Raw genomic sequence first — 24,853 nt, 5'->3', positions numbered from 1 at the left:
CTAGAGGCTTTGGTTCTATCATATATTTAGTCCTTATGTTCTAAGCAGTTCAAGAATTTAACACTAGTCCTCTATTATAGAAGTGATATCATATAAGAAGTCACTTTCTCACTGCACTGCACAAAATGGGACAATCAAATACTATGACTATGTGACTTCAAGGGTCAAGAAGTGATGGGCTTCAAATTAAGCCACCTTTGACCGCTGGCCCTTTTGGGTTCACAGAGAACTACCCTAGAGGACCACCACGCTTTCAAGCATCCACATCTGTTTTCACTCACCTGCAATGGCAAACACTCAGTCAACCTATCGCCCAACTTCAAGGCACAAATGTTCAAGGCATAACCTATCTCCCAGCCTTCAAGGCGGGGGCCCCCAACACTTGGTGGGAATTTGTGCCCAGAATGTGTGGCAGTCTTGAAGATTCAGTGACCATCAATTAAAGTTGCTGTTACACATTGCATTGACTTTCTCAGGACACCAATTACTAAAGACTAAAATGAATACCCAGCAAAGGATAAAGTCTTTCCAGAAGGGAAAACTCTGGATGTCATGGCACTAGATGTAAAGATGACCATTCGGAAAGGAAGTAAGTTGTGTTGAAGTGATGAAGTGTTAGTCATTCAGTCATGTCTGATTCTTTGCGACCCCATGGACAGTAGCCCACCAGGCTCCTCTGTCCACGGAATTCTCCAGGCAAAAATACTGGAGTGGGTTGCCATTCCCTTCTCCAGGGAAGGTGTGCGTGTATTGAAAGCTGGCTTTTAATAATAACCACCATTGTCACTCTGAGGAACATAAATGGACAAAGGAAGAAGGTGTGGTGAGGTGGTGGGGAAGTCTACTCCTGTATGCTCTCCTTGTGTGCCCAACACCCCATGGTGTCTCATGTGAAAATTCAGCTGTGAAGCCCCCCTAACAGTGAGTCTTGATTAGGTGGGGGCAGCATAGAGCAAGCTTAGCCATATCCTGTCAACCTACCGGGTCTTGGAGGGGGCCTCATGTTGGCATACTTAACCAAAGTATCTTAATATAACATAAATTCTTTGAAAAACCACATGGAGAATTATGCAGATAGTACTTTCTTTAAGAATGACTGGTAGGTGGAGAGGAATTGTGCAGTGGTTTCCCATATGTGAACTGCTTTTCATTTCAGATTGGAAATAAGACCAAACTTAATCATTGCAGCAGGACTGAATAACAGTATGTCTATGTGTTCAGTCCTTATGTCAATTTTTACCCAGATTAACATTTGTCAAAAGAAATAGAAAGCTACACTTAAAACTGAAAGTGCATAGTTCAATGCAAATCTGTAGATGTGTATTGAAAACCTAGTATGTGCAAGACATCCTGAAGATATAAGATTAGATGAAATATAGCTCTTCTTTCTATTGCCACCCCAGGCGTTGAAAATTGTCACAGTGAACACGTGACGGCCAACACATGGGCTGAAGATTTGAAAATATAAATCAAGGTCAAAGTGGAAATCCCTTCTTTATCCCCAAATCAATGACCAACCCCAACCTGAAAGTGGGAATGGTGGTAGCGGTGGTTTAGTTGTTAAGTCCTGTCTGACTCTTGTGACCACAAGGACTGTAGCCCACCAGGCTCCTCTGTCCATGGGATTACCTAGGCAAGAATACTGGAGTGAGTTGCCATTTCCTTCTCCAGGGGACCTTCCCAACCCAGGGATTGAACTCATGTATCCTGCTTGGCACGCAGATTCTTTACTGCTGGGTCACCTGGGAAGCCCGAAAGTGGGAATAATATCCGAGTATTAAATTCTCCTTGGTCTTAGTAAATCCTCCAGATTTCCAGTCCTGTTACTTGGTGGCAAATTTGTATCTGTTTAAGAAAAAGCCTAGAGAGCATATTTAAAAGCAGAGACATTATTTTGCCAACAAAAGTCTGTCTAGCCAAGGCTATGGTTTTTCCAGTGGTCATGTATGGATGTGAGAGTTGGACGGTGAAGAAAGCTGAGCGCCACAGAATTGATGCTTTTGAACTGTGGTGTTGGAGAAGGCTCTTGAGAGTCCCTTGGACTGCAAGGAGATCCAATCAATCCATCCTAAAAGAGATCAATCCTGGGTGTTCATTGGAAGGTCTGATGTTGAAGCTGAAACTCCAATACTTTGGCCACCTCATGCGAAGTGTTGACTCATTGGAAAAGACCCTAATGCTGGGTAGGGCTGGGGGCGGGAGGAGAAGGGGACGACAGAGGATGATGGTTGGATGGCATCATCGACTCGATGGACATGGGTTTGGGTAGACTCCGGGAGCTGGTGATGGACAGAGAGGCCTGGTGTGCTGCAATTCATGGGGTTGCAAAGAGACGGATACGACTGAACGACTGAACTGAACTGAAGAAAAAGCCACTGGTTCAACAAATATTTTCAGCACCTCTTATGTTCCAGGGACTATTCAAGGTACCAGAGCTGTAGCAATAAACCCAAGAAGTGTTGCTTTAGAAAGAGGTGTCACTATGTTCTCCCCCTAAAGTATTCAATCTGTTAATACCTACATTTTTAACCTGTTGAAACTGGCCTAAGTATGGAATAAATGCCATAGTGACTCAGACTCAAGGAAATATTTTCTAAAATCAGTTTTCATTAAATTACTTCCTACTTCCATTTCTGGATCTGGTATCTCCCAAAATGTAAGAAAGTAGTTACTATTCATGATAAATCATCTGCTTGTTACAAATGTATAGTTTAACAAATAAGTAATACATGCTATATTTATCAAAGTGTCTACTGCTTAATTGTTCATTGTGAGCAGATTATTAAAGATTACTCTATTTTCTGCAGTTTATTACACAGTAAGTCTTTGAATAAGTTGAAGTTTAAGTGTGCAACAAATTTATATTAGAATACAATTTATTTCTTTTAACACTTAAAAAAAATTTTATTTTAAAATAAAGATCCACTGAAGATGAAAAAATAGTACTAGGAGTTCCTGTGTAGGTTTTCACTTAGTTTTTTTTAGTGAAATTTTTTTCTTTTTCAGTTTTTTTATTTTGTGTAGGGATATAGCCGACTGAAAAACAATGTTGTGATAGTTTTGGATGAACAGTGAAGGGACTCAGCCGTACATATACATGGACCATTCTCTCCCAAACTCCCTTCCCATCCAGGCTGCCACATAACATTGAGCAGAGTTCCATGTGCTCAACAGTAGGTCCTTGTTAGTTATCACAGACTACGATTTAAAGTGTTTTTCTCTATAGATTTTTTAACTGGGGAAGCAAAAGACAATGTTGATTAGTACATTTTTAGTACATAGCTGTGTTTCTATAAGGCATGTTTCTGCATGTCCCAGAGAGCTAGAAAACTGTTCTTTGCTTCCATCTGTGGGTTCTGTTTTTGTGAGTTTTTTTGAAGAAATGCAGAGAGGAATAAAATCTTCCTTACTTGTTTAAAAAAAAAAGCAGCAAAGTTGCTGCTTTCATAGACCTTACATTTTGGTAAAAACATCACCCTCTAACATAGAAATTATAATAATGGATGTGTTTTCTGTACAAAATTGACAGAGTATGTATTTTCTGCCGATATTTTTTAGAAAGAATTTTTATTGACTGATATCTGAACTGAACATAAACTTTCCTGATTTTCCCTCTGTGTGTTCCATGGACAACACCTAAGGTATACAAGTTAATAAGCTTCTGTTTGTTTTTCTCTTGTTAAAAAAATAAACTCTCCTAAATAACATTGTTGATGAAATATTAATCAGATGATCTAAGAAAAAATGGAAAATTTTATTTGAGCCCAAATTGAGGATTATAACCCAAGAAGAGCATCTCAGAAAACTCTGAGAATTGTTCCACTTGTTAGAAGTCAAGGCCCAGTTGTAGAAGTGTTTTGAGACTGAGGGCTATGCGTTAAATGACATACCACTGATAGTTTACACAATCCAGATCTAAGGGGCATCATGGCCCCTTACAAGATCAAGAAGAAACGTTATCTTTTAAGGAGCTGCTTACTGATGCTGGGAGAAAGTTGCTCTTCTTGGTTGAGAGGGTGTTTCTGCCAATGGGGAGGTCTAATTGTTGTATAATGCAGATACACAATGCACAGTGGCAGGGAGAGAGGAGGCCAAAGAGCAGAGAAAAATTTTTACATCTAAATCTTTCTTGTCTTGCCATAAAATATGAATTTCATTTCACAATATGTGAACTGGTTACTATTTAATTATACCCTTATTTGAAAAATAAGGTACTTTAAAACTTAAGGATAACTGTGCTATTGATTAATATGCATATTTTAACTGACTATTTAAACATTTAAATACACTTAACATGCTGACAATATCAAAACACTTTCATGAATTTGCTGTTATTTCTAGGATCCTGGGACTTGCTGGAATGTGGTTTCTTGGCTTTCCCCTCCCGGCAAATGTAATCTCTTGAATAACTTTGTTTTGTCCTAAGAAGTAACAATCCCACATGTGTACCCTTGAAAAGGCCTCAAATATTTTTCACTTCATAATTTTGCTGCATTTGCAAGGTAGTTGGAATGGATCAGACATTTCCTAGCAACATCTTTTAGATATAAAAAGTCTGGAATTTAACATTCCAATGAGAAAGTGCACCATTTGGAAAAAGCAAGAAATTGATTAAGAACTTGCAGAAGTTAGCATTTATCAAAAGAAGTAAAAAGAAAGTAATGTCAACAGTGCATTCAACGGTGGGGTTCCCAAGGCGGTGGGGTGTTGGTGGACAGCAAAATATTTGGATATAGTCTGACCTTCACCATGACTCACTGTGCAACCTTAGATGAGTGACAAGTTCTCTGCGTCCCCAATGCTCTCCAGTTTAAACCCACACCTGGCCTCCAAATAATGAGTCTTCCCTCCCAAACAATTTGATGGAGTAGATGGGGTCTCTATGAGCAATCCTGTTTAGTTTAAAAAAGAACCAGGTGGAACAATCCATCTTAGTGATAACATTTTGACTGATGTTGACACTAATCTCAGGAATTTAGAACTGCCTGTCTACTTTGCAGTACCAAAGGGCGCTGGAATAATTTCCTTCCGAGTACAAAATGATTTTAACAGAAATTTAAAAATCGCATTACCTCCCTTAGATCTATTCTGGATGATCAGAATTGGAATCTTAGCTAAATCGAAAATGATAATGCTGGGAAATTCACGGGACTATAATCCTCTAGATAAAACAAGTGTGAGAGAATGAGCTAGTGGGTTGTTTTCAAATAATTTCAAGATCACATCTCCCTAGTTTTGTAACTCATTTCTTCAGTCATGAAAATAAATAATTGCACAATATTTTCAGAACTTTAATCAGGCAATAAGACTAAAAACAAATGAATTTACTCTGCCTCCCTTTTGCGTGTCCTTTTATTTTGTAAGGCTATATTTATTGGAAATCTTTTAAGTTCAGTGAAATTTTCAAATTCATCTTGTTAAATAATGGGTTATATTCTATTACAAAATGTTTTCCATAAAAATTGCACTTGAGACTAACGCTGGCAATTCTCCCCCATCAGACTGAGAAAGCACTTAACAAGACTGTGAATTTTTTGTGTGTTTATAAAATTTTTGAAGCGAAGGAGAGGCCTAAAAGGCCAAAAGATACCAGATGAGTTTTTTTATTGTTACTTGTGGTGGTTCGGTTTGGGGTTTGGCTTTTTTCTAGAAAGCTCACGCAGTTAAAGAAAAATGCCACAGCTGTAGTTTCCTAAATGCCATGAAGTCCAGCAGGTCAGAGTGTCAGGGTCTCACCGGTACAGGTGATGGATAGATTCTGACATTCTGTCCTGACAAGATACAAAGCCTTCCAACAATAATGAGGATGTATAGGATAAGCAGTCTGATGATGCTGCTTTCTCAATTCACCCCACCCTCTCCTTCTCCCACTGGGTCTACAAGTCCGTTTCCTACAAGTCGCACTGACATATACACACGGTGCTGTGGTGTGTTGTGCGTAGTTGCTCGGTCATGTCCGACTCTTTGCAACTCCGTGGACTGTAGCCCATCAGGCTTCTCTGTCCATGGGATTCTCTAGGCAAGAAAGCCAGAGTGGGTTGTCACACCCTTCTCCAGGGGATCTTCCCAACCCAGGAATCAAACTGGGGTCTCCTGCATTGTAGGTGGATTCTTTACCAGCTGAGCTACCAGGGAAGCCCATATATACACTACCATGTGTAAAATAGCTAGCTAGTGGGAAATTGCTGTATGACACAGGAACTTCAGATCAGTGCTCTGTGATGACCTAGAAGGGTGAGATGTGGTGTGGAGTGGGAGGGATGCTCAAGAGGGAGGGGATGTATGTATACATATAGCTGATTCACGTTGTTGCATGGAAGAAACCAATACAGCATTGTAAAGCAATTATCCTCCAATTGAAAACAAACTTTTAAGAAAAGGATAAACATGCCATGTTTTCCTTTGGGCTGTTTGAGACTGGGATTGCCTAGGGTGTAAAAATGCTTCCTGACCTGCAGCCGACACAATACCTCCTGGGAACACAAGATTAACATCTGTTTATTCTAATAGATGTTCTTTGGATCATCTGTCAAATTCACTTCCAAGCAAATCAAACCCCTTTTCCCATCCATTTGTAATTTGTGAAAATATATAAGATTTGAACATGACGCAAGGTGTGTGTGTGTGTGTGTGTGTAAAGCTTATATTATTTTCTCCTTTTGAAATGTTCAGTTTTCCTCATGACCAGATAGAAATTCAATCTCGAATAAATTGCCTTTTTAATCTGCCTGCTTATAATAGTAAAAAAGCCTCTGACTTAGTCTAACATTGACTCATGTGTTAAAAGAATGCCAAGCTTACAGGAACATTAAAATGAAGTGCAAGCCACCTCTTTCTGAATTATACATTTTTCATAACTCATTTTGTCTTTAGTACTCATTTATATCATAGCTTTTAATAAGACATGCAGTAAAATAATAAAGCTAACTTATTTTAGGTTGGATTCCTGTTTAGTCATGAGGAAAATCCTAAAAGTTTACAGAGAAAATAATTGATTTCTATTTTTTTAATCCATAAAAATCACCTAGAGTCGTATTAATGGTATGAAATAAACTGGGGTATTGGTCTAGATATGACAAAATCGAATGCATATTTTTCACAGTTATGTTACCCTTCCTATTATCTGTACTATTGAGATTTGATTGATTTAGGTTGGTGTCTCTCAATCCTGGCTACAATTTAGAATTCTCTGGCGAGCCCTTCAAAAAATACCAATGCATGGGGTCCTCCCCAGACTGAATTGAATCAGAATCGTTAGGGGTGAGGCTTGGGCATCAGTACTGTTACAGCAACTTCTTTTTTTGTGGGGGTGCAGCGTGTGGCATACAAGATGTTAGTTCCCTGACCAGGGATCAAATTGCAGTAGAAGCACGGAATCCTAACCACTGGGCTACCAGGGAAGTCCCCAGCATCAACACTCTTGAAAACATCCCATGTGGTTCTGATATGCAGGTGAAGTTAAGAATCATTGATTTACAGAGAATCTAACCCTAGAAACAAATGATCGCATGGTCTCTGGCCTAGAAGGTGCCATTGCAGATTCACTACCAGCAGGTAGCACTAGAGGGAAATAAAAACCCAGGCCAGATGCCAGCCCTGGTTAAGAAGCCTGACCCAGTGGGCCCCAAAAGGAATCTTTAAAGACAGGAGGACTTCTTGAAAATTATTCTCAAGGTTGTGGTTTTTTTTGTTTCTAAAACTTACATTTGGGTCTGATATTTGGAAAGTTCCATACCTTTATCCAAGGCAAAGATGTATGGAAGCCTGGAAAATGCAACGGGGAAGAAAAGAAATCACAGAATAAAAGATGTTTCCTTCTCAAGGACTTCTTTGCTTCCAAATAATGCAAAGTTATTGAGAGAAAGAGCTGTATCTGTCTATATTTATGTCTGTATTTATGTCCTACATGTTCGGGATTTGGAAAGAATCATGGAATTTAAAATTAAAGGTAGAGGAATCCTGATGCTACGACAATGAGATCTTGAGCAAATTAATCTCTATAACCCCCAGTTTTCTCATCTGAAAAATATAGCTTAGATGGAAAAACAATTGAAATGCAAACCACATACAAAATTTTCAAGTGTGCAAGTACTCATTATTTTCTTTAAAGTTGGCTTTCAGGTATATTGGAATTTCAAGGTCAATCCCTCAGCAACCATTGTTTGAGAGTCTCTCATGTACAGAGCTCTATACTAGGGGCTTTATCTAATGATGACCCTGACTAGTTACCAAGTATGGTTAAGAATACTCATCACAGGAACTTCCCTGATGGTCCAGTGGCTAAGACTCTGTGTTCCCAACGCAGGGGGCCTGGGTTCAATCCCCGATCAGGGAATTAGATCCCACACGCCACGACTAAGATCTTGCACGCCACAGCTAAAGATCACGTATGCTGCAATTGAAAGATCTTACATGCCACAACTAAGACTCAGATAAATAAATACTCTTTTTTTTTTAAAAGAGAAGACTTCCCTGATGATACAGTGGATAGGAGTCCACCTGCCAATGCAGGGGACACAGGTTTGATCCTTGGTCCAGTAAGATTCCACATGTCGTGCACAACTAAAGCCCAGGGAGCCACAATACTGAACTCGCACTCTAGCGCTTTAGAACCCTCAGGATGCAACTAATGAGCCCACACGGCACAACCACTGAGCCCATGTGCCTGGAGCCTGTGTTCCGCAACAAGAGAAGCCACCAAAATGAGAAACCTATGCGCTGAAAAGAAGAATAGCCCAGCTCATGGAAACGAGACAAAGCCAGTGTGCAGCAACAAAGACCAGTGTAACCAAAAAATACTGAATGAATTAAAATATTTTTTTAAAAAAAGGCTACTCATCACAAAAGTAGCCATTGTTCTAAATAGTTGTACATACCCTGACTTTTTCTTGGTGTCTCAAACTAGCTAATAAGGAGTTAAAAATTCAATTAAAGTTACTTTAGTGTGACTAAAATAGGACATTCTCTTCTCAGCAACTGGAAAGAGTGCTGGCTTCTGGAGAACAGCCGAGTTTTAAAATGTTTATATCTGCATGTCCTCCTGCCCCAAAAGGCTTAATAAAGATTCTGGTTGGAATTAAATTTACAATATGGTGACTAGACATTTCATTTTTTACTGAGATGCAGTCTAATCCCCTCAGAGTATTGCATTTCATCTATGTAAATATCTGCAATTTGCAGATTCCTCTCCCTCCTCTAATAAATTGTAAAAGACTGTTGATGATATTTGGCCTCCCAAGAGCTCACAGATTTGTTTACAAACTGTATCTAGTATTATTTTCAAGCTTTGCAATCAGAATTGTGAGCCTCAGCAGTCAGCTGCTTGGGCATTTCATAACACATAGCCTTGGACTGATAATTTGACACTTGTTTGAAGGCCTTAACCCCTCAACTACACTGTAGTTACTGAAGGTCAGATACCAAGACCTTGGTTTCCTGTCCCTTCTCACAGTCTCCTATACATCTCATTCAAAGATTCTCCATAATACAGAAAGTGCTGGAATTGGATGGAGTATGGGAGGCCATTTGATCTAACAGTTTCATCTTCTGAGTAAGGTTGAAACACTCCAGAAACTCCAAAGACATGTCCATGGTAACTCAGTAGCAAAATGAGAACTTGAACCTAGCACTCCTAATTTCTAGATTCATTGGATGAATTGGTAAGAAACACTAAACTTCACATAGAAGATCAGGTGGTTTGAAAGGCTGTCAGAAATAAAAAAGCAATAAAAAGTGTGGAGTCATTCTATTCCCCTTAGCTCCCTACAGGTCCCCTAAGATGCAATGACACTAGGTTGCCAGTCTTAGTGGAAGACATGAAAGCAGAAGTGGTGGCATTTGGAGGGATATAAGAATGTGGAACAAAAGTGGAAGGGGTCTTCTATTCCAACCTATCTCCAGGAACTTTCCCAGCTTGTCCAGACCTGGTTCTTGAAAGAGCACAAACTGATAACCGAAGCTCTAAGTAAGGACTTTCAGGACATCTGCTTATACTGGTCTGGATTTAAGTAGGTGAGATGAGTGGGAAAGAGATTTGTAAATAACAAAGCACCAGACAAGCAAAAAGGAGATTCTTGTCCATCATTTATTTTAATCCAAAAAAAGACATGACTCTCATTTGTACTGTCAACATATGGAATCACAAGAAAAAGTACCAAGAATGTTACAAAACTCAGTCTCAACTTTTACAATGCAGAGTGTCCATACTTGTTCGCTTCATTACAGGAAAGCCTCATCTTGGTACAAGTGAAGTTCTCTGATGATACTCTCCTTCTAAGGTACATAAGAAGCACATACCTTTTATTGGATGCAATAAACCTAATATTTCTAAGGCTGCTTCCCTACTGATATACCTAATATTTCTAAGGCTGACAAAACACAAGAACATAAGGACAGCTTTTGTGAGTAATCCTTGTGTAATATAATGATTTCAGGCATTCCAGAATCTGACGTTTACAAAATTAAATGTCAGTTTCAGCTCTTGTTACTTGACTCATGACAACAAATCAATGACACATTGTTACAACTCAGCCAATGAAAAGTCACCATACTTAGAACTTCCAGGTTTTCCCAATGGACTTTCTGTTTATAAACAGCCCCTTCTGACTTCCTCTTCTCCGCTATAAAAGAATTTTCTCTCTTTTGTTTTACTAGACTTTCATGGGGTTCACCATAGGTGCATGCCCTGAATTGCAAGTCTTTGCTGCTCCCAATAAACTTGTTTTGTTGATCAAATAAATAGCTGTTCTATTGTTTGAGGTTAACAAGAATCAGTAGGGAAGCAGTATTTGTCAAAACCTGTAAAGATTGTATAAAAATGGAAAACTTCATAATTTAGCAATATAAGCCTTTGTAAACACAAAACAGAATTTTTTTCTATCTTATTCATCATTCCACAAAATGTTCATTTAATCCACACAGAGTGGATTCCTGACAGCCAAAAAACTTTAATTATTGACTTTTCTTCTTCTTTTTTATATTTTTTTCTGTTTTTTTTTTTTTTTGACTGTTTTCTTCTTGGAATGTTCCATTCTTCAATCCAACTGTTTATTTTAAATGATCCTATTTTTGACAGAGTGACTTTGCTTTAAGTGTCTATAAAAATTTCTTTCTTCTATTCCTATCCATGAAAAACAGTTTAAGAGGTGGGTCATTATAGAATTGGGGCTCCCCTGGTGGCTCAGTGATAAAGAATCTGCCTGCCAAGCAGGAGACATGGTGCATCCCTGGCTTGGGGAGATCTCCTGGAGAAGGGAATGTCTACCCACTCCAGTATTCTTGCCTGGAAAATTCCACGGACAGAGGAGCCTAGCAGGCTACAGTCTATGGGATCGGAAAAGATTCAGATGCAACTTAGCAACTAAACAACAACAACATTACAGAATACAACATGGAAAGCATAGGTGCTTTTCTGATTGTTGTTTGTCTGCTTGTGTCTTGGCTTATTCTCAGACACCAGGTTTCCAGGGGTACCTGATGTTTTATCTAACACCATGAGGTGGGTTGTCTTCCCTCCCCTCGGTGTGTCATTTCTGATTATCTTTGGGAAGCTCCTGCACACTGAGTTCACAGCAGAGAAAACCCAGAAACATGGGTTTGCATTTCAGGGATAAGCCAGCCACCTGGCCAGGCACTGGATCTCAATGTTTTTCTGCATCAGATTATAGTACTATTCAGTCAGCTGCATTTCCTGGCTCTACAGCATGCAGACTGTGGGTAAAGAGCCATTGTGCTGGCCACGAGGCAGGGAAGAATGCCTCCAGCATGGAGAGTTGGCAGTAAATTGTGCTGGAAATCCACTGAGATACAGTGTGCTGAGATCCCTAAAAAAAGCCACTTCCTCATTGAAACTTTGTTTTCAGGTGTGTCATCTCTTTCCACATACACAGTGCGTATTATTCTTAAGCCTCGTGCAGATGAGCTTCCTAATTCGTTTTCTTTTTGAGACTTATGATGTTGGTATCTTTTATGATATCTATGTGTCATAGCAATGCAGCAAATGTTTTCTCTTTCAGTATTTGTACACACATCTTTCTTTAACGTTTCAGGATGCTTAGAGCTATGCAACACCCACATTTCTTGGCTGGTGATGCAAGTTCTAGACACTGTTAAATTTTATCCTTCACAGGGAGAAAAACAGCCCTGAGTCCTATGGATTAAAGCAGTGATTCACAAAGTTTTGGTAACATTAAGAATCATCTGAGTCCTTCCTCCTTAACTATAAAAAACAAAAAACAAAAACCCTGCATGTTATAAATTCCCAGGTCAACCCCGCTAGCCCCCTTGGAGATACTGACTTAGGTCCAGAAATTTGTCTTTCTTGAAATTAGGGCCCCAGGTGATTTTAAGAAATGCTCACAGATCATGCTCTGAGAGACCCTGAAATGGAGGAGAGCTGTCTTAGGTTTACTCACCTCCTTATTAAGCTGTTATCTGAGTGTTCTCTAAGCTCAGAAAGAAACCCATGAGGAGTGAAAAAGTCCTTCTGGGAGTGAACTGCACATTCCACAGTGGGAAGTTTCTGGAGGCCTAAGAAGAGATACAGGCAAATGCTTTCTTTCAAAAAATGGTCTCATTTCATCACCTGGTTGCCTTCTTCGCCTTCCTGTTCTCCCCTCCCTCTTCCTCCTCCCACTCCCCTTCTTCCACTTCTCTCTCCTCCTTCTCCCCCACCCTCCTCCCTTTCCTCATCCCCTGTCTCTCCTCTTCCTCCTCCTCCTCCTCTTCCTTCTTTTTTGGTGCATTTAGGCACTATATTCTTTGCTCCTTTCCCTATCCAACTCCTTTTTCCACAAGCAGTTGCACAGTCAGGTGACTATTTTTAAGAAGATGGAATAGGTAGAAATTATCAAATGCTAGCAGAACTGAAAGACTTCTGGGAAGCTGAAGAGCTGCTCTCCGCAGAATCTTGGCATTGGTTGGGAATAAACTACTTTTCTTATTTTTAGGGTGAATCAGATAGGTGTGTAAAGTGGTGGAGAAATTCAGCAGCACTCCATTGCGCAGATCCTAGCAAGGGAGAATTTGCCACCCCACCCCCACCCCCACCCCACCCCACTCTACACAAACACGCCCATTACCAGGAACAGGCAAACACAAAGTCCAAGTTGCTACCAAATTCAAAGCCATCACACACAGGCGCTAAGATTCTGCCACAAAGAAAACTCCAGGAACTGATTATCAAGATTAGTCACCAGCGTGACTCACAGCCTAAGAATGGGCAGAGCATTTGAAGTAGCCCTTGGGGAATGCGAGGGTAGCAAGGCTAATTTAAGAGGTTGCTAACACAGACAAAGCTATTTACAAGCAAGGCCTTTCATTCTTTTATCGGTGAAGCAAACCAGCTGCCCGGTTAGTCTTGACACTGTAATCTGACCAGTAAATGGCAGTTGGTGAGCAACATCCTCTCTCACCAGGCCAGGATATGGCAAAAAAATAATTGTCTCCATGGACCCCTTTAGGGATAAACAACAGATAATGCGTAATATCTTTTGATCATTTCACTGTTGGGAAGATAGGCATTGTCAAAGTGAAGTGAAGTCGCTCAGTCGTGTCCGACTCTTTGCAGCCCCATGGACTGTAGCCTACCGGGTTCCTCCGTCCGTCCATGGGATTTTCCAGGCAAGAGTACTGGAGTGGGTTGCCACTTCCTTCTCCAGAGGGTCTTCTCAACCCAGGGATTGAACCTGGGTCTCCCGCATTGTAGTCAGATGCTTTACCATCTGAGCCACCAGGGAGTGAACAATTACCAGTAGGGTTTGAATCCTGGTGGGTTTGTATCTGTATTACTTATGGTTGAAGAGCTGGCTCCAGAGACTGAGAGAAAGACAGAGACAGAGAGACAGAGACAGTGGAGCTTTAAAAACCACTCTTTTTTTCCAAAAGCAGAATAGCTCTGTCCTCTAGTGCTTTGACTAGGGGCCAGGCCTCTGTCTTGGCCCGCCTCATAGAGAATTAAACCATCGTCCATCCGGGAAGAGAGAGGGGTAGAGAGGGGAATGGCTGCCCACTTCAGTATTCTTGCCTGGGAAATTTCACAGACACAGGAGCCTGGTGGGGTATAGTCCATGGGGTTGCAAAGAGTTCGACATGACTGAGCATTAGCTCCTTAGCCATTACAGGTCTTACCAACTGCTTGTATGACACCTTGCTTATCAAAATGAGTAATCCGCATTTGCAGACTTGTTCCGCTCCCCTGTGCTCGCTCTTCCCTGAGAATGCAGAAGAATAAACGTGCTCTTCTTACTCGCTCTTTCATTCACTTACCGATGGGCCGGTCTGTTGATATTGGCTCCTGGTCACATCTCATTTTAGAGTTAACACAACTATTTTGGTTAATAACACTATAAGGGATCAGTTTTTCCATTGCTTTACCTCCAAAGTCACAAATCTAAATGGCAGGAAGTTCTGCTTTAATATATATTAAACAAAATAAGTTGGTTGAAACCCTTTTCTCATCTGACATATTTTAATATTATAGTGTGTGTGTATATATATAGTGATAAGTAGCTTGACCAAAACCATCATATTCAAGTCCTGGAAAAGCATGAAACATTCTGAACAAAACAGCAACTGAGCTAACAGGACTCAGAATTATAGAGTCATGATCTAGAGATCTATCAGCTCTCCCATTATAGTGAGGGAAACAGACTTCATTTCAGTAATTCAGGGAAGTGAATTAATTTGCCCAAGGTCACAAAGTTAGTGGCAGAACCAGGTTTTAGTTTCTGGACACTAAGCCAAAACTTTTCATTACTATACCTCCTACATCAGCAATATCTCTTCTTAAAAAAATTTGTAAATTGATTACAGGTTGTATATGATGATAGGGGCTTCCCTTGTGGCTCAGATGGTAAAGAATCGGTCTCCAGTGTAGGAGACCCAGGTTTGATCCCTGGGTTGGGAAGATCCCCTGGATAAGGGAATGGCTACCCAGTCTATTCTTGCCTAGAAAATTTCAAGGACAGAGGAGCCTGGTGGGCTACAGTCCATGGGGTCACAAAGAGTAGGACATGACTGAGCAACTAATACTTCTACATGATGATGATACTGTTTTTTTTGCAGAGCTAACACCTGGACCCTTTGAACAAAATGAAGTTAGTATTCCTAGCTCACTTGGCTAATTTCACCATGTTTATTGCCTCCAAGAGCTATTATAAGGAGAAAATCATGAGATACAATGGAGGAAAGAGAGATTTCATGTTAGTTAAGCAGAGACAAGAAGTGTGGCTGGTTAATTATAAAGGAAAAGTAATACTATGATGGAGTTGTGCTAAAAGAGAAATAATGGCTTGAGGGAAGAAAGAAGTGGGTAAGGGAATGCTATATTAAGGAAATATCTATGTGCTGAGATTATCCTAGTCGAGAAAATTTGGAAAAATACACAATCCAAATCTCAATCAATAATCAAAAACATGGCAGCAGCATAATTTGTAATTTGTAAAGTTATAAAATCTATTATCTTTTTCTGGATCTTGAGTGTGTCTGTGTTTGTGTGTGTGTGTGTGTGTGTGTGTGTGTAGTTATACCAGGAAAGGTGAAAAAGACACACAGAAACTATGAATGTGATCATAACACAGGAAAAGCCAAGCATCTGGAGGATTGGTTTTGTAGGGTCACGTTCTGAACCAGCACAAACAAGGCGCTGTCAGCTCGCTGATAATGCACTGATTACAAATGTGACCAAGTGGAAAAACCTTCCTGCTGCCAAATTAGTCATTGGAAACTTGATAAGAAAGTGACAATATAGCAGTGGGTGCAAGTTCAGAGAAGCATGAACATTAAAAGGGGAAAACGCTAAAAAGGAGGAAAAGGTGGTAGCTCTGTCAGTCTCCTTAACACAAAAAAATGATCCCCAGCCCCTGTTTCCTCATCTATTTCTAAGCTCCCCAAGTGAACATCACTCACAACTTCTTGGTTCTAAATACAACGGCCATTTTTCAGATCTGAACTGAATGCTCTATTGGCAGCACACCTCATTTTATGTTGGTGACTCTCAAACTCATTTCTAGCCGAGATCTTCTAGTCCTGGAAAGTCAAATATTCCCTGACTGCCTTTACGTCCATCAACACCAGGAATCTTCACGTTGCTCGCTGGTCTCCCTCCGCCCATGTTGCCCCTCATGTGACTGCTCAGCAAACAGCCCACGATTCACACAGGTAACCTAGTCAGACTTCTGAGTTCATCCTTGATTCTTTCCTCTTCTTTGCATGCATGTGAACTCAGTGGCTTCAGTTGTGTCTGACTCTTTGCAACCCCATGGGCTATAGCCTGCCAGGATTGTCTGTCCATGGGATTCTTCAGGTGAGAATACTGGAGTGGGTTGTCATGACCTCCCCCAGGAGATCTTCCCAAACCAGGGATCAAACTCATCTGCCCTTTGTCTCCTGCACTGGCAAGCAGATTATTTACCACTGAGCCACTGCAGAAGTTCTCTTCTTTAGATCAGAAATATTCACTGAGCGTCAACATGTACCAGGAACCATGCTAGGTTGTCCCTGGAAAGGAGTAGTAACAAAAGTCCTTGGCCTCACAGAGCTTATAGTCATGAACACGCTTCATTCTCACTGATGCTGCTAACACTGTCCTGTTGTTCTTGAGTCAGCCCCCTTCTCTCTAACCCAACCACTTTTTTCCCACTTCAGGGATCCATCATTTCTTGCCTTGATTGCTTCAACTGCTTCCTAAATCGTTTCTCTGATTCTAGGCTTGCCTCTTCAAATCATTTACACAATACAGAGAGACAAACCTGCCTGAAGCCAATTTTATCCCACCATCTCTGCTTAACACACCCCAGTGGATCCTCACTGCTCTTAGGTAAGGGTAAAACTTCTCAAGAAATGGCTCATTAAGTGGCCTGTAGGACTCATAGGAAGGAAGACAACATGGTGTCTTTTCAAACCTAAAGTCTTTAAATATTCATTCAACATTGTTAATCAGGAAAAGGTGGATTCTATTAATAAAACTTGAACATCCATTTTTATCTAAAGTTAGGAATTCGCCATATGCATTGACTATAACACAGCATCTTTCTTATGCATATGTGCTTCATATATATATATATACAGAAATAGATCTAGCTCTACATATTGATGTGTTATGCAACCTACTCTTTTTATTTTCATATTTCCATGTTATTAAACATTCTTCTACCACTTTGATGACCATACAGTATTTTATTGATTTGTTTATTTTTAAATTTGATCTTTTCCAAAGTGATAAATGCACAAGTTAAAAAAATTAAATAGTATTAAAGGGTTTATAATAATAATAAACCAATAGCACCCTGTGCCAACAGCCCACCCTCCAGATCTGGTACCAAGAAGGAGCCACTTAAGAATGTTTCAGCTGTTGTTTTTCCTAACTGATCTCTATATTTCCAAATAGTATGGGTATGCCACTTTGTATTGATTTATTTTATCTATTGTGATTGAGTCAATATTTCAGCTCAAATATTTACTCACTACTACGTGCCAGACACCATTGCAGACAATGAGCAAAACAAACAAGATTATTATATTTGTGAAACTTAGTTCTAGGAGAAAGGCAATCAAAAAGCAAATAACTAGGACTTCCCTGGTGGTCCAGTAGTTAAAAATCCGCCTGCCAATGCAGGGGACATGGATTTAATCCCTGGTCCAGGAATATCCCATGCATGTTCCATGTGCTGTGGGGCAACTAAGCCCATGCACCACTGCGGCTTGCACCAGTGCTCTGCAGCAAGAGAAGCCACTGCAATGAGAAGCCCTTGCTCCACAAGTAGCCCCTGCTCACCACAACTAGAGAAAGCCCAAGTACAGCAACAGAGACTCAGCACAGCAAAAAATAAATAATTAAAAAATTGAAAAAAAGAAATGTTCCTCTGAAATGACGTTTGAGGTGAGCCTGTATTCTGAAGATCTAGAGTAAGAAAGAATGGTATTAATTAGGATCTGAGTAAGGTGCATGTAACAGACCCTATAACCACAGCTTAAACAAGTGAAGATCAGTTTTTGCCTTATGTCGTAGCCCGAGGGTAGGACAGCCAGTGGTCCAGGCTCCTTCTGTTTTCTTGCTTTTCATCGTAAGATCCAAGATATTTTCACTACATTCGTGTTCCACACGGCAAAGTGGAAGAAAGAGCAGAGTACATCCTTTCTCTGTAAGGACACAACTAGAAATTTCCCATCTCTTCTGCTCACATTCTTTCAGCCAGAACTTAGTCACAGAGACACAGCTAGCTGCAAGAGAAACTTGAAATGTGGTTTCTATTCTGGGCAGCCATGTGCTGAGCTAAAATTCTATTCCTGTGGGAGAAGAGAATGGTTAACAGGGATCAATTTATTCTCCGACAAAAGACTATTTTACACACAGGAAAGATCAAGGGCAAAGGCCCTGAGGAGGGAAAGACCTTGACTTGTTTAAGGAAGAGAAGGAAGGCCAGTGTCATTGAACGATGGTTCAAGAGCTGGGGAGAGAGGCTATGGATTCAGGGAGGCAGACAGGGACCAGAGGATGTGAGGATTTTTAAACTATGGTGAGAATTTCACTCTAAGTGCAATTGGAACCCATGGGAGGCTTTTTAGCAGGGAACTGATTTAACCATTCTCTCTCACCTCCTCCTCTGTTCCATTCCTTAATAGTGTTATAAAACTGACTTTGATGAAATCATCATCACCATTAACATCATCGTGCATATGTACTTAGTTGCTAGGTCATGTCCGACTCTTTGCGACCCTTTGGACTATAGCCCACCAGCCTCTTCTGTCCATGGGATTCTTCAGGCAAGAATACTTGAGGGGTTGCCATTTCCTCCTCCAGGGGATCTTCCTGACCCAGGGGTTGAACCCACAACCTGTGGGTTCTGCATTGCAGGCAGATTCTTTACCCACTGAGCCATTGGTGAAGCCCGTCATCATGATATGTAAATATTGTTCACTGCAGAACCAAGTAGTGTAACTGGGCTTCCATTTGATCTCTTGTATAGCTTTTGGTTTGCCTCATGCTAATAATATAATTTGGTTTTAGCTTACTTAATTATACACACATGCACACAAATACACAGTTTCAACTCATTCCAAAGTATCTATCATACAATCTGTCATCTATTCTGTCCAGCTGACTTTTTCTGTCTTCCAGAAATTTCTTGTTGAAATCTTTCACCCACTGGTGGGATTATTCATTTTTTGGTTTTGTTTTGCTTTGGTGTTGTTGTTTTTAATTGGAGTGTGGTTGTAAAATGTTGTGTAGAGCAAAGTGAATCAGCTACACATGTACATAATATACATATATCTCCACTTTTTTGGATTTCATTCCCATTTAGGTCGCCAAGTGAGTAGAGTTCCTTGAACTATACAGTTGATTCTCCCTGGTTATATATTTTATACATAGTAGTGTATATATGTCAATCCCAATCTCCCAATTGACCCCCACCATGGGATTATTCTTATGTACCTATTTCTTTTTAATACATTTACTATCATGTTAGTGAATCTTGGGTTAGAGAGGAGGAAAATATCCATCAATTTAACTGACATTCCATTAACATTTTAGCTTAAGAATTCTCTCCTTTTATAATAACCATTAACTTGGAAATACACATTGAAAATAAGACTCCCCTTTTGACACTTTTGTGAGACTACAGAAAATATTCAAAGTCTTCCAATATGTCTTTGTTTAATTGTTCCCTTGAATGTGACTAGATGCCAGGGGCTCAGCTTTAATGGGGCCATACTCCTCCTCTGTCAACCTCCAACTTGGACACTATCTCTGCCCATACCATCTTATTTCCCAGATAATGTATTTTTACTTCCCATTTATTTTGTATATCCCATAAACCCTGTAAAGGCAGATATCTCTCTTTTTGACTGTTTTTGAACTGCTCTGTTTATTGCCTGAACTTTTGTGGACATTTAAATGTCTCTTGGATGTATGAATGCTGTTCACCTCTTCTTTGAGTGGAAACTTTTACTCACAACCAACTTTGACTTTTTTTTCATAATTGCCACTCTGAGCTTTCATCTATTATCAGTATCCCAATTGTTGTTGTTCAGTTGCTAAGTCATGTCTGACTCCAAAACCCCATGGACTGTAGCACACCAGGCTCCTCTGTCTTCCACTGTCTCCCAGAGTTTGCTCAAATTCATGTCCATTGGGTCAGTGATGCCATCTAACCATCTCATCCTTTGCTTCCCCCTTCTTCTTTTGCCTTCAATCTTTCCAGCATTAGGGTCTTTACCAATGAGCTGGCTCTTCACATTAGGTGGCCAAAGTGTTGGAGCTTCAGCTTCAGCATCAGTTCTTCCAGTGAATATTCAAAGTTGATTTCCTTTAGGATTGACTGGTTTGATCTCCTTGCCATCTAAGGGACTCTTAAGAGTCTCCTCTAGCACAACAATTCAAAAGCATCAATTCTTTGGCACTCAGTCTTCTTTATGGTCCAACTCTCACATTTGTACATGACTACTGGAAAAACATAGCTGTTTAAAATCTACTTTAAATGCTACCTGGTCCCCAAAGACCTCCCTAAGGAATCCAAGCCCCTTCCCTTGCCCAACACAGTGTGTTACATATAATTAACATCCAGCAAATGTCTCCTGAATGAATAAACTAAGTCAACCAATGAGGATTCAAATGAACTTTTTCACGCTATGTGTTAAAAATTTTTCAAGTTTCTGCCATTAAATATTGAACAGCTGGAAAAGCCAGCATTGTTAATGTCAAGCACCATTCCTAGCCTAGACACAGACATGTAGCAAAAGGATATTTAACATTTTCCTCAATTGTTTATTTGGCACAGCAAGGGTAATGTAACCAAACCCATCTGTTTCCTCTTGTCTGGGGATTTCATATGGTGACAAAAAGAGCTTTATGCTGACCTTCTCATGACTCCTGACTCATCTCACCTGTTCTTTGTCACAAACTTGTTAAAAATTTTAATACATATGAATAAATTACTAGGACATAACCTGGGATAAGTAAAGAGTTCTTATATAAATGTCAACAGCTTCAAAACAAAAAGATAAGTTTCTTGGCTGATTATCTATTCTCATGACAAGTGAATAGCTGAACTGTTTAAAACACTGTGCTTTTATTATGTACTTAAAAAAAAACCTGGATGTTAACCAGGAATTATATAATTAGAGGATTTAAGACTAAACAGGACCCAAGTAAGTTGTTTATTTCATTATCTAGCCTTCACAAAATATCTTAAATAGCATGCTGCAAGTTTAGAGTTAAAAAACTGGATAAAGATTTACATTTATATATTCACATCAACTTGTTGGCCATTTTTATAAATTGCATTGTTTATTCAATATGATATGCTATTATCGACCACAATATTTGAAAACTTCCTGTCTTCCTATCTCAAGTCTTCCTTTCCAACGTATAATTACAAAGATCATTTTGCTTCCTTTTCGCAAACTGAGGCAGGAAGTCGGTGTTACCTGCATTGCATATAACCACTTTATGGTACTTGGAATGCTGTTATGCATTTTAAATTTATCTTGTTATTAATTCAGGTAATTCTCATTGGACCAACATTTTACACCTGTCTTTACTAAACATCATCATATTCTAGCAAGTCAAAGCCACAGTCTATAAAACTGACTATTTTGCTTAGGCTTAGCTAACACATTTTACAACAACCAGTTAAGTAAGCTTTCTGAACAGTGTACTCTTTCAAGATAGAGTTAGTGAAAAATTGCTCAACGTTATTAGTCATTAGGGAAATACAAATAAAAAGCACAACCAGATACCACTTCATATCCACTGGTAGTAATAAAAAAGGCAGACAATAATAAGTGTTGGTGAGAATGTTGGAGAGGTTGGAATCCTCATAGGTTCCTGGTGGGAATGTAAAATGGTGAAGCACTTTGAAAAATAATTTGGAGTTCCTCAAGAAATGTAAATGGAGTTGCCATATGATCCAGCAATTCCCTTCTAGGTACACACCCAAGAGAAAGATATAAAACCTTTCTTACAAAAACTTGGACAAAATGTCAGCTGAAATTTATTCATAATACCCACATATCTACTAGCTGATGATTGGATGAACAGAATGTATTTTCAAACGCTGGAATGTTATTTGGCCATAAAAAGGAATGGCATACTAATATATGCAATAACACGGATGAACCTTGAAACTATTAAATCAAAAAAGTCAATAACAAAAGACCATGTGTTATATTTCATTTACATGAAATGTCCAGAATAGGTAAATCTACAGAGACAGAAAGATTAGTTGTTGCCTAGGAAGAGAAGTTGGTGGTAGTCATTGGGTGTGTGGAGGGAAGCAGAGGCCTAGGGAGTTATTGCTAATGGGCATGGGAGTTCTTTGTGGGGTGATAATATAAAATTCATTGTGGCAATGGTTGAACAACTCTGTAAGTATACCAAAATCCATTGAATTATACACTTTAAATGGGTAAATGATATGGTATGTGAGTTATAACTCAACAAAGCTATTTAAAAAAAACAAAACAGAATTTAGCACTCTTTCCATGGATAAAAGACACTAATAAAAAAATTGGCCGATTTAACAAAACAAGGGTATTTGGCCTTTAATCCCCTTCCAGACACTGTTGCTTTTACTTCATTTACAGTTTTATCTGCTTATCCTGTGTGATATGTAATCAGAGCCCAGAGCCTCGGAAGGAAGTCCACAACAGTTTTTCAAACAAACTTAAAAAAACAGTTTAATAACATTATCTGATAATGTTGCTTTGAGCATTGCTTTATGACTTTAAGCTCCTTGCTTTCCATTTTGAAATAGCAGAAGGACTTAGATAATGTAATTTGACTTTATGATATTTCATTTTTCATTGGAAAAAAATCTATCATATTTAGGACAAAGCAAATAGTGTTCTTAGCTGTTTTTAAATCCCTATGTAATCTACAATAGCTTGATAAGGATTTAAACCACAAAATGCAGTCCAAAAGAAGAGCAGCACTTATATAAACCAAATTTGATTTAAATGAGCTTGTTAAAGACTGGTTCAATTGATCACTCATGAACTGTTTACATTTTGTTTCTAAATTAGTTTCACGTGTATTCTATTTCATCAGCTTACTCATATAACTCCAACCTGCCCCAATCTCCTTTCTCAAGATATAGAGTCACATAAATTTATCTCTTAACAATTTTACATATATATTAGTTTTCTTTTCCAGCCCCCTAAGGACATGCTAAGCTCCTCAAAGGCAAGGATTTTGTCTTAAATGTCAACATCTCAGATACCCCATAATTATAATGCTTCTCAAGGTCCAACTCTTAGCCAAGTTCTCCTGTCAAGCTGTATATATTGTTCATATATGTATTAATATATGTGTGTATATATATCAATATCTATCTCACTTTTACTTCATTTCCTACACATTAGTATATGCTGGTGACACCCAAATCCTCAAAAACTTTCAATTTTCTTCAGAATAACCTCCAGAGTTGTTTGCCATCTTCCCCACCTATTCTTTCTAGCCTGAGTTTCACATGCCAACACATCAATTGCTCCAAGCTCCTCTTCCACACCTTACATCTGCAGTTCCCAACCTTTTCGGCACCAGGGTCTGATTTTGTGGGAGAAAATATTTCCACAGACTGAGGCAAGGGGAATGGTTTCAGGATGGTTCAAGGGCATTACATTTACTGTGTGCTTTATTTCTAGTGTTATTATATCAGCTCCACCTCGGATCACTGGGCATTTGATCTGGGAGGTTGGGGACCTCGGCCTTACACTCTCATACTTTCAGGACCCCACTGTCTCTTAGTTTTCTCTCCAGCCTATGAAAAGTCTGTTGATCTTTTAAGGGCTGTGTAAAAAGTCATCTTCCCTATGGACTCTTTCTTATCAGAATTAGGTTCTCCCTTTGAAGTGTTTGGTATTATATCAGTTATCATGCCTGGACTTACATGGTGCCTGGTGACATGTCTTTCTCTCCTAATACTACTTTATGACATTGAAGACTATTTTATTTGTGTGAATTTCTGGACAAAGAACATATTTGTATCCCTTTCGCCTTAAGCAGAATAAAACTCAATAAATCTTTATTCGATTGAATTAGTCTCACTTTCCCCACAGCACCAAAAACAGTGTGGGCACACAGCAGTTATCAATCAACAACAAATAATGTTGATTGATAGAATAGAAGTTCTGGGAGGGAGGATTCAAATACTCAATGACTGATTTTAGTGACAAACTAAAGTGATAAAACTTGACGAAAAAAAGTTTATTCTTTAAATTGGTCATATACTGAAGTAATAGACATTTTAATGTACCAAAACAATCAACTGAATAGTTTCAATATATTTTTATTTTTAGTGGTTCTTCTGGAATCAAACTATTTCACTTGAGGAAAGCAGATAAAAGAGTTTTGGAAGTCAAATTCTTATAATATAGATGGACTTTTCACTGTTTATTCAAGATTCATTCAAGCATTTACCATCTGTTAGAACTGTCTCTGGACCACACTAGACTCTGAAAAAGGTACTAGATCATAAAATAAATAAGATATGAGCCCTGCCCTGAAAGTGTTTATAGTACCCCAGGTGAAGAATCGCAAAGGAATCTGGGTTTTAGCTCTGTATCAATCTGGAAATTCTTGAAAATATACTCTTCTCAATTCAGATTATAGTATTTACATAGATATTAAAAAGTGTATATAAAAGTATATACATATAAATAGTATATATTAAAAACAAAGCTATAGTGATATTCTATTTAGAAAGCCATTTTGGATTTATCAAAACAGCAAAAAAACACAATTAGGGGATAGCAATCAGGGCTTAGAACTAGTGAGGCAAGAGAGTTCCTAGTGTTGAGTTTAAGAAGATTCTCTCAGGGTCATGCGAGCATGGGGTCAGCCTTAAAATTAAGA

At 39.2% G+C, this 24,853-nt stretch overlaps 1 protein-coding gene and 1 non-coding gene across 5 annotated transcripts in view; both read left to right on the top strand.

Annotated features, from left to right (window-relative positions):
* PLEKHS1 (pleckstrin homology domain containing S1) overlaps nt 1–24,499 on the top strand; it is a 64,388-nt gene extending 39,889 nt beyond the window's left edge. Inside the window, exon 15 of one of the 4 annotated variants that reach the window (XM_081539041.1) lies at nt 24,298–24,499. In XM_081539041.1, the coding sequence (XP_081395167.1) occupies nt 24,298–24,342 (45 nt within the window). In that variant the 3' untranslated portion in view covers nt 24,343–24,499. The remainder of the gene's footprint in view (nt 1–24,297) is intronic. The other 3 variants (XM_081539030.1, XM_081539020.1, XM_081539009.1) reach the window with 3 other exon arrangements.
* TRNAG-CCC (transfer RNA glycine (anticodon CCC)) lies at nt 8,263–8,335 on the top strand. The gene has a single exon. It is a non-coding gene; the product is annotated as a tRNA-Gly (tRNA).
* Nucleotides 24,500–24,853: the final 354 nt, after the last annotated feature.

This window comes from Giraffa tippelskirchi, chromosome 2, assembly GCF_054371585.1.
Source record: "Giraffa tippelskirchi isolate mGirTip1 chromosome 2, T2T-mGirTip1v1.2.pri, whole genome shotgun sequence".
Lineage (NCBI taxonomy): Eukaryota > Metazoa > Chordata > Mammalia > Artiodactyla > Giraffidae > Giraffa > Giraffa tippelskirchi.
This window is presented reverse-complemented; position numbering and strand designations above follow the sequence as displayed.